The sequence below is a fragment of the Tupaia chinensis genome, unplaced genomic scaffold (genome assembly GCF_000334495.1).
Source record: "Tupaia chinensis unplaced genomic scaffold, TupChi_1.0 Scaffold000620_1, whole genome shotgun sequence".
In the NCBI taxonomy this organism is placed as follows: domain Eukaryota; kingdom Metazoa; phylum Chordata; class Mammalia; order Scandentia; family Tupaiidae; genus Tupaia; species Tupaia belangeri.
The window spans coordinates 2,303,502-2,313,232 of record NW_006160140.1 but is presented as its reverse complement, the minus strand read 5'-3'; the positions used below and the strand labels follow the sequence as shown (position 1 = coordinate 2,313,232).

Sequence of the window (9,731 nt, the reverse complement as noted above, 5' to 3'; positions counted from 1 at the left end):
TGGCCCAATTAATGGATTTTAAATTGCAATTTTATCAGATTATATGAAAAGAATATTATTTAAAGAACCTGTTAAATGGGGACAGATTAAGGCATTCTAATAGAGTATACCAGATTGACTACTTCCCTTGCTAACAAAAGAGGTTAATAATGGTGTTTTCAACGATATTTTAGGATAGGGTTACCCTAAAACTTGTGACTTTGCAAAGCCAGCAGGTAGCACAGTGGCTAAGGCACTGGACTGACTCCCACATGGTAAAACACTATTCAAGTCCCAGACCCAGTGGCTTGAAACTCATGCCAGGTGTGCGTGCGTCCATGCCCAAAATCCCAAGAGAATGGATTGCAGCATGGCCATTACCAGGGGGAGGGCATGATTTCTTACTTTCTCGGTGTCTCCAGCGAGTCTGGAGACACATGCACATCCAGCATGCACCCTATAGCAAAAATCTCTTAAAAGTTTGCTTATAAAATTTCTAAAGTACTCCCAGTGTACAACATCCCTTACTAGTAAAGTAAACTAACAAGGGACTTCAAAAAAATGTAAATAGAAAATGAAATAAAGTATGACTATACTTGGGTACAAAATAAACCCTTGAAATTCATACATAGGTTTTTCATAATAGGTATTTTCCATGGTGTTTTTTGTTTGTTTGTTTGTTTGTTTGTTTTAAGACATTCCCTCATCTCTGCCTTCAAGGAGCTTGTGGTACAATAAGAAAATACTGGCAAATGAACCAGCAGGCAAACTAGGTGTGGGTATAATTACAGTATTTACAATCATGTAAGCATTTGTTGAATATTTCCTGTTACTGAGAAAAATATCCATACATTGAGGGACAGAAATTGTTTTAGTGATAGGTAAGCTGAGTAGTCTGGTCTAAGTGAAATAGGTCATTGGCTAATGCAGTAGAGCACAAGTCAGGAAACTTCTCTGCAAAAGGCCATTTCAGACTTGGTTGACTGGTCTGATTGAACTGTAATACTCAGTTCTTCGGTTTATATAGTGTGGAAGTAGTCAGAGACAATATGGAAAAAGGAGCACAGCTATCTTCCGACAAACCATATAGACATGAAAAGGTAAGATTCATAGTTTCGTTTCTAAAAATTTGATAGAGGGCACATGCACTCCCCAGAGATGGGGATAATGATAAAGCACCTCTCAATGGAGAATGGTCATATCATATAATCCCCTCTCCATTTCTCTCCTTTCAAGACTTAGAGCATGCCAGCATGTTTCTCAAGCCACTAGGTCTGGGGTTCAAACCACACTGACAACCATGTGGGATCCTGCTGCCTTAATCAGCAAGCCACCAGCTAGCTCCATTTAGGTAACTTTTCATAGGTCACAAAATGTTACCCAGTTGAAATCACCCTGCCAATTTAAAAAGTGTCTACAGGCCGTAGTTTACCAGCAATAGAATGGGAACTTCTTGGGACCAGCAGATGGTGCAATGGTTGTTGCAGGACTCCCACATAGTTGATGGCAGTCAGTCCTGGACCTGGCAGCTTAAAGCTCAGTGCTGGGGGGCCAGCAGTTGGCATAATGACTACGACACTGGATTCCCATGTAGTCAACCATGGTTTGAGTCCGGGATCTGGTGGCTTAAACTCATGCTGGGCACATGTGCGTGCATGCCCAAGGTCCTGAGAGGAGAATCAAGAAGGGACTACATGGCTATCTTCCCTGGGTGTCATTTCTCATTTTCTGTCTCTTTCTGGTGAGCACACTTGCCCTATAGCGAGGAAAAAAAAAAAAAAAAAAACCCCAATGCCAGGAATTGGCATTTTTTTTGTTTGGGCCAGGCATGTGCATTTATTTGTGTGTGCCCAAAATCCTGAAAGGAGGAAGCAGGGATTGTGGAGTGGCCATCCCCCCAGGGAGTGATTTCTTGCTGTCTTTGTTGGGCAAGTGCAAGTGCCCTATAGCAAAAATCTCTTAAAAAAAAAAATGGGAGGAGGGGGGACTTCTTAGTAAACAAGGCAAATGATTAATGTCTGTAACCTTTATAAGATTGTTATTTTGTGTCTTAATTATGAAGAAGACCTAATTCAGGCATTAGTTTCATTTTCAATGGTAGTTCTTATACTAACCAACTTACATGAAAATATGTCTCTTGAAACTCAAAAAGCAGTTAGGTAGGTAGGGTTGTAACCTCTTTAACAGATAAGAAAATTTAGGTTTATGCCCTGATGAAGTGGTAAGAGACAGCAGGGATTTGACCACTTTATAATCATTACTGTTACTTATTTCTTGACTATAGTATTAAAAAACCAAAGCCAGTGAGGCTTTTACCTTAGATCCCAAAATATGCTTCTGTATAGCAGTTGTTTTCATATTGTATCTAAAGCTTATGTGACTGAAGACAACTTCTCAGTGCAGTATCTAGCTAGGGACTTCCCGGCTAATGGTTTCATGGTTAGTGTGTTGGTGAAGTGGGTGAATCAGGTACACAAGAACACATCCAGTTAGGAATACACTTACATGATATGGAATACCATACAGGAAGAGTAAGGAAGAAAATGATACAAGGATAATTACGTCTTTATTTCCTAAGGCTATGTATGAATTGCAATTCCCTTTTGAGTGAGACAATTTTAAAAGGTAATTCATGAGTATATACATTCTCCAAGATATTCCCAAACATGTTACATACCCATCTAACTCCCAAGATAATGGAAATTTTTAAAAAAGTATCAACAGTTGACTTGAATACCATGAGATTGACCTGTGTAGATCTACTTACAGATACTTTTTCGAAGACAAGACAAACTATTCATCTTACAAACTTAATGATATTGATGAACACAGCACTATAAACATTTTTCTTAGGATTTTAATATTTTCTTTAGCTTTATACTAAGGATACAGTATTATAATACATAAAACATACAAGATGTGTATCAACTGTTTATGTTTTCATTTAGGGTTCCAGTCAATAGATTATTGGTAGTAAGTTAGGAGGAGTCTAAAGTTATATGCACATTTTCAAGTGCAGAGGCTAATCCCCCTACCCTACCCACCCCTCACCATGTTAAGGGTCAACTGTGGTTGTATTTAAGTTAACATATCTGTCCAACTGGTCATTTATAAGTCAGCCCAGCATGAACCCTACACACTTCCCAGGTTCAGTATTTCTTCTAGTTCTCCATGTGCTATCCCTAGCCAAGTTTGAGTTGAAAATGATGTTCCTACTCTAAGAATAGAGGTATCTTATTGTGAGAATCCCACATTCACTCTACAGATAACACAATGATACCGTCAGTATAACTTTTCTAGTTTTCACATTTTTAAAAAGTAACTAGAGCAATTACCACTGGAATTAGTTTTCCCCACAAAAATTAATAGACTTAAATTTTCAGAAAACCTATGTAACTTTCTTTTCTGCCTCTTCAGTAGATTTGTTTTATATCTAAATAGGAGTTTTTTTACACTGGTTACAATATTCATTTGTTCACAAGTACATATGTAAAAATCTATGGTGCTATCAGTTTTAATATTTTTACACCTGTCAGTAGGAATAAGCTAGTCCACTGACCCAGTAGGATAGCAAATCAGCTCTGTCACATTTCTTTTCTTGTTAAACACATCACTCAAGGTAAGTATAAAAATATTTATTGATAAAAAATAAACATGTAATTCGACAACTGTAAGTTCCAGGAGCTTTCTGTTGTTTCTTTGTAATTAAATTAAGCCCTTGATTTTTCACATTAAGAAGGGAAAGAAGAAAAGCCAAGCATGTTACTTAAAGCAGTTTTTTTCCCAGTTACCATCACATTATTGATCTTGTGCATAAACATGTGAGATTATTACTACTCAGTGAGAGTCTCTGGTTCTGAGAGAGGTATTCTATGGACTGCTGCATGCAGAAGGATTTGCTGTTTTCATCCAGCACCGCTGGGTAGTATGGTCTTGCTGTAAAAAAAAGAGAAAATAGTGTGTTTTCAGTTTAAATAGGACCATCAAGGGTTCAACAGCAAGAGGAGTATCCCTTATCCTTTATGCTTGGGGCCTCAAAGGTTTCAAGGTAGTTTGGATTTGGGAATATTTGTGTGTACATAATGAGGTCTCTTGGAAGGGACACAGATCTAAAGAAAATGCATTTGTTTCACATAAACCTTGTGCACATAGCTTGAAGGTAATTTTATACAACATTTTAAATAATTTTGTGCATGAAACAGTTTATGTACATTGAACCATCAGAAGTCAGGTGCAGAATTTTCCACTGTGGCATCATGCCAGTGCTCCAAAAGATTCAGGTTTTTTTTTTTTTTTTTTTTTTTTTTAAGAGGTTTTTGCTTTAGGGCGTGTGTGCTTGCCAGAAAGACAAGAGAAAGACAGAAAGAAGCAAGAAATCACCCCTGGGGGAATGGCCACACCACAATCCCTTCTCCATTCTCCTCTCGGGATCTTGGGCATGCACGCACACGTGCCCAGCACGAGTTGAAGCCACTGAGTCTGACTCGAAACACAGTCCACTACATGGGAGTATAACGACATAGCCATTATGCCAAATGTTGGTCCCAAGATTCACATTTTGAAGCATTTCAGATTTCAGTATTCAGGTTGAGATGCTCAAACTTATGTGAACTACTTTAAAAACCTGAATATGGGTTTCTTAAGCTTAATTCTAAAGGGACAGTAAAGATGAAAAAAAAATCAATATTCTATATTAAAAAGAACTCTTTCTGTTTCTTAATGCTATTTGTTTATATGGATAATTACAATGCTAATTCTTAGGATCAACTATCAGAACTTTTCAAGTTAATCTTATAAAGCAAAAGTCAGGTGGACTCCCTTTTAAACTTCATCTGCAGAGTTATGTTCAGTTGCATATTTGCTGATGTTTAGAGTACCTATTAATAAACTAGCATCTAAGAACGGCTGGAGACAGCCAGTGGTGGCCCCAATTTGTTCAGTGAATTGTAATTTCCTGTGATGGTTAAGGCAGCTGGAACTCACATGGCCAATTGTGCAATCAAGTTCTGAACCCTGTGGTCTAAAAACGATGCTAACAACAAATGTGGGCATGCCCAAAACCTAGAGAGAAGAATGAAGGAAAAGGGATGACAGTGTGGCCATCCCTCCTGGAGTAGTGGTGGGGGAGGCTTTCTCACTTTCCCTCTTGCTATCTCTCTATCTGTCTCTGTTGAGTACACATACCCTATAGCAAATTTAAAAAAAAAAAAAAAAGATGCCCTTCCTGACTTGTGAGACCGAAAGAAAGAGACAGACGCATCCTCAAATGGGTCTCATGCTGGGCCAGATAGGTGGCATGGAGGTTAAGGCAGATGGATATCACATGGCCAACTGCGTGGTCTGATTCCTGGACATACTGGCTTGAAAAACGTACCAGGTACATGTGTGTGTACATGCTCAAATCCCAAGAGGAAAATGGAGGAGAAGGGATTGAGGCATGGCCAACCAATCTCCCAGGGGTCCTTTCTCACATTCTCTCTCTCCCCCTTTCCTTCTGAGTACACATACCCTATAGCAAATTTAAAAAAAAAAAAAAAAAGATGCCCTTCCTGACTTAGCAGCTAAAATTATGATGTGCTTCTTCAAATATGAATAGTTATAACTATCATACCTAGAAGGTCAAGTAAGTGTTCTAATAAAAAAAAAATTTAAACTACCTTTATACAGTTTGTGGAATAAGACACATGTATTCTCTATTCAGAGTGACCAAAATTTAAAAGCTATTGGGTTTTAAGAAAATCTTAGCTTTTAATATTTTAAACTTGATGTATAGTTTCTCAATTGTACTATTCCCTTCTCTGATAATGAAAATTTTGTGTTTAGCTTTGAGACATTCTTTAAAACATTTCAAAGATAACAAAATCAACATAAGAGGCAAACATTTCTGATACTATTTCTCATTAATTTTAAAGGACAAGTTTCAAATATTTCAAAGTAGAGCTAATTCTCCCTTTTGTTTGGCCTCTTCTTTAAATGTTTCCACAGAAGGAGAGTTAGAAATGTGAAGTGTTCTAATTTAAAAACTACACTAAGTAGACCAAAAACAGGATAAAGAATGAACAGATGATAATAAACCTTTAAATAAAATGGAGGAATAACAGGTTGAGAAAAGTCACATTTAGTAAATACTTCTAACCAATATTAAGCTTTCTGTTTTCTCCATACCTTGATATTTAAAGCTTGAGATTTATTTTCAACTTCATAGACTTGAACATCACTTTCTTTGCAGTAACTTTCTACCCCAACTGCATCCATAACATTGCTTCCACAGTTCTGTGTATTATAGCCACTATCCATCTGAAGAGAGAAAAAAAATTCCTAAGGATAAAACTGCAAACTCGAACCCACTTAATGGCTTTGTATTGTTAGTTCAACTTTTCATGTTATATAAACTAGCACTTAAGAAGCTGTTCCAGCCCCAAAGAGGAAAAGAATAGGATTGCAGTAAATTTCCAATTTGATATAGGTAATAAACATTTGAGTTCTAAAAAAAAGAAATCACTTGCCCCTACATGTACTATATAGACTATTCTTATTTTCTCCTTTCAACAATCATATTACCTTGTAGATGAGGAAGCTAAAGGCTCAGAAAGGGTAACTTTGTGTCATACAGTACTGAAATGATGAAGTCCAGATTCTGTTCACTGCACAACACTTCACTTACCTACTTAGTGCTGAGCACCCAACCCAACCCCAGAATCTTGCACTTAGCCCTTCCCCGCCAGTTAGGATAGGAGGAAAAGGAAAAGACTACACACTTCTGCTCCACTCACAAACATTTAGAATACATTCTATTAATCATAACCCAAGAAAAAATGTCTCCAGTGTTCAGGGATGATTGCCTATCTGCTTGCTACCAGGAGTGAAGTGCCATTAAAACAAAAGTCTTGTGACATGTAAAATAGAATCTACAATAACACTACATCTCAGGGACAACACCTTGTTCTGCTACCATCCCATAGCTATTTGATCACAACATCAGATTGTTTCCAGAGAATCTGCCAAGTACTCTTCCTCCTAATGTTCATCGCTGCCAACTAACTGGTTCATAATTCAATACTGATACATAACTGAATATATCAAAGGAAAAGTAAGTATGGGGGGGAGTAAGACAAACAGGGAATCTGTCCTTTTCTGTAGAGAGTAGGATCAACGGGAGCCCACGTGAAGATGGTGGCTAACCTCACTGTCTCTCATTAGACCACCACTGATGTCAATGCCTACTGTACTGACAAGACAACACAAACCATCTTGTTACCCACAGCCTACATACTTCAACATGAGCATCAGTATTATTTTACAGGATGAGGCACTAAAAAAGATTTTTAAAAATTATGCTCTATTCACCATCAAGTGGACCTCAAGATCCCAGTCTAGAATTAAGAAAATCTTAATTTAAACTTCTAGTGATTACTAGAAGGGACCAGGAGTTAGCGTAATGACTATGTCGCTGGACTCCCATGTACCTGACCGTGGTTCAAGTCCCGGACCCGGTGGCTTAAACTCATGCTGGGCGAGTATGCGTGTGTGCCCCAAGATCCCGAGAGGAGAATGGAGGAGAAAGGATTGAGGTGTGGCCATCTCCCCGGGGGCGTGTGATTTCTCGCTTTCTATCTCTCTGTCTTTCTCTGTCTTTCTGGCAAGCACACGCGCCCTATAGCAAAAACCTCTCAAAGAATTAAGAAAATCTTAATTTAAACTTCTAGTGATTACTAGAAGGGACCAGGAGTTAGCGTAATGACTATGTCGCTGGACTCCCATGTACCTGACCGTGGTTCAAGTCCCGGACCCGGTGGCTTAAACTCATGCTGGGCGAGTATGCGTGTGTGCCCCAAGATCCCGAGAGGAGAATGGAGGAGAAAGGATTGAGGTGTGGCCATCTCCCCGGGGGCGTGTGATTTCTCGCTTTCTATCTCTCTGTCTTTCTCTGTCTTTCTGGCAAGCACACGCGCCCTATAGCAAAAACCTCTCAAAAAAAAAAAAAAGTGATTACTATAGTGGCACCATGCTGCCTTAAAATGGTGTATCTATGTCAGTCACCTTACAGACACTTTAGTACTAAATTTACTTTCTACCACATAATTCAGATACCACTGTGTCTTTTTTTGAGGGGAGGGGAGAGATGTTTGCTTTAGGGTGCACACACTTGCCACAGAGACAGAAAGCGGGAAGTCACCCCCCAGGAGGGATGACCATGCTACAATCTCTTTTCCGTTTTCCTCCCGGAATCATGGGCATGCACGCACATGCGCCTGGTGTGAGTTTGAAGTCACCAAATTTAGGACTCACACCGTGGTTGGCCATGTGAGTGCCCAGTGACATAACTGCTAAGCCACTGTGTCTTAAAAACCGTTAATGATTCACAGTGTGTAAGAGTTGTGCCTTCCAGTAGTGTGCCTTGAATCCTGACTCTGGGACTTTAACCCTTTCTTTACCATTTCTGCTCCTCTTGGTTGCTACTGGTAGTTTAGAAGATCTTTCTCATTTCTCCTTCCAGAAAATCAATAGTGTTCAGGCACTTTTAGATTAGTCACATTAACAGTCACAATGATCAAACTATTATTCTTTAATCCTATTTTCCCCATTTTAAAGAGGGAACAAGTTAAAAGGTGTCACTTCCAAAATTTATGAAGCTATTTACCTGGGCTATAACTAAAACCTGCTTTATGCTTCCCCAAAGCCATTCTCTTTATCTAATGGCATGTAAACCACACAACTACAAACACTTGCAGTCATACCCCAACTCCAGAAAGGGTTACCCGTGTTAATGCTACCGAGCTCAAGAGCCTCCCTGATCTTACATGCCTCAGTTCCCTACCTATAAAATGGATCTTCATTCTACAGATGAGGATATCTACCGCATCTGTAAGGTATCATGAAGATTCGATTGTGACTACAAAATGCTTGAAATGGTCTCTGGTACTGAAAAAGGACATATAACCACTATCTACTATTAGTAATTATCCTACCTAATTACCGTTTTTAAAAACTCCCTCTCTCCATTTAAATACACTATTACTCCCATCTAAAGTAAAAACAAAGTAAAAAACAGTAACAAAAACAAGGGCCTAATGATACAGTGGTTAAGGTGCTGGGCTTCCACATGGCTGACCACAGTTTGAGTCCCGGATCCAGTGGCTTGAAACTCGCTGGAAATGTGGGTGTTTATACACGAAATCCCAGGATGAGAGTGGAGAAGGAACTGTGGCATGGCCATCACCCCTGGGAGGTGATTTCTCACTTTTCTTCTCACTGTCTCGCTAGAGAGTACACATGCGCTATTTGGGGGGAGAGGGCTTAAAAACAAAAACTACTATAAAATGATCTTGGACTTTTGATGTTCTCTGCTATCATTCTTTCCCTTCACTAATGAACTTCTTCAGAGAGATATTTTTACACATTAATTTACCCTCTTTAACCTTCCTCCATGCACTTTTCACCTTGCGGCTGTTCAATGACCAATTACTCATGTGTTTGTCACATAACGACATTGCGTTCAACAATAAACTCCAAAGAACAACGGTGTTCCCATAAGAAGTATGTAGACTATACCATCACTGAGACGTTTGCACAATGATGAATTTGATGTAATGATGCAGATTTCAGAATGTATCTATCCCCTCAGTTGACACATGACTGTACTTGTTATTTTCCCAATGGCCACCTTACAAGCCCTGTATATTCCTTGCTGTTATTCTGACAATACCACCATTCTTTCCTGCTAAAGATACTCCATGATGATAGTGTCTCTT

General features: G+C 38.9%; 1 protein-coding gene across 2 annotated transcripts in view; it reads right to left on the bottom strand.

Annotated features, from left to right (window-relative positions):
• Positions 1–2,526: 2,526 nt before the first annotated feature.
• The window catches only part of BORA (BORA aurora kinase A activator), a 32,140-nt gene continuing 24,935 nt past the window's right edge, over positions 2,527–9,731 (bottom strand). For both annotated transcript variants that reach the window (XM_014591788.2, XM_014591789.2), the window contains exons 11-12: positions 6,145–6,276; positions 2,527–3,915 (exon numbers count right to left, since the gene is read on the bottom strand). In XM_014591788.2, the coding sequence (XP_014447274.1) occupies positions 3,850–3,915; positions 6,145–6,276 (198 nt within the window). In that variant the 3' untranslated portion in view covers positions 2,527–3,849. The remainder of the gene's footprint in view (positions 3,916–6,144; positions 6,277–9,731) is intronic.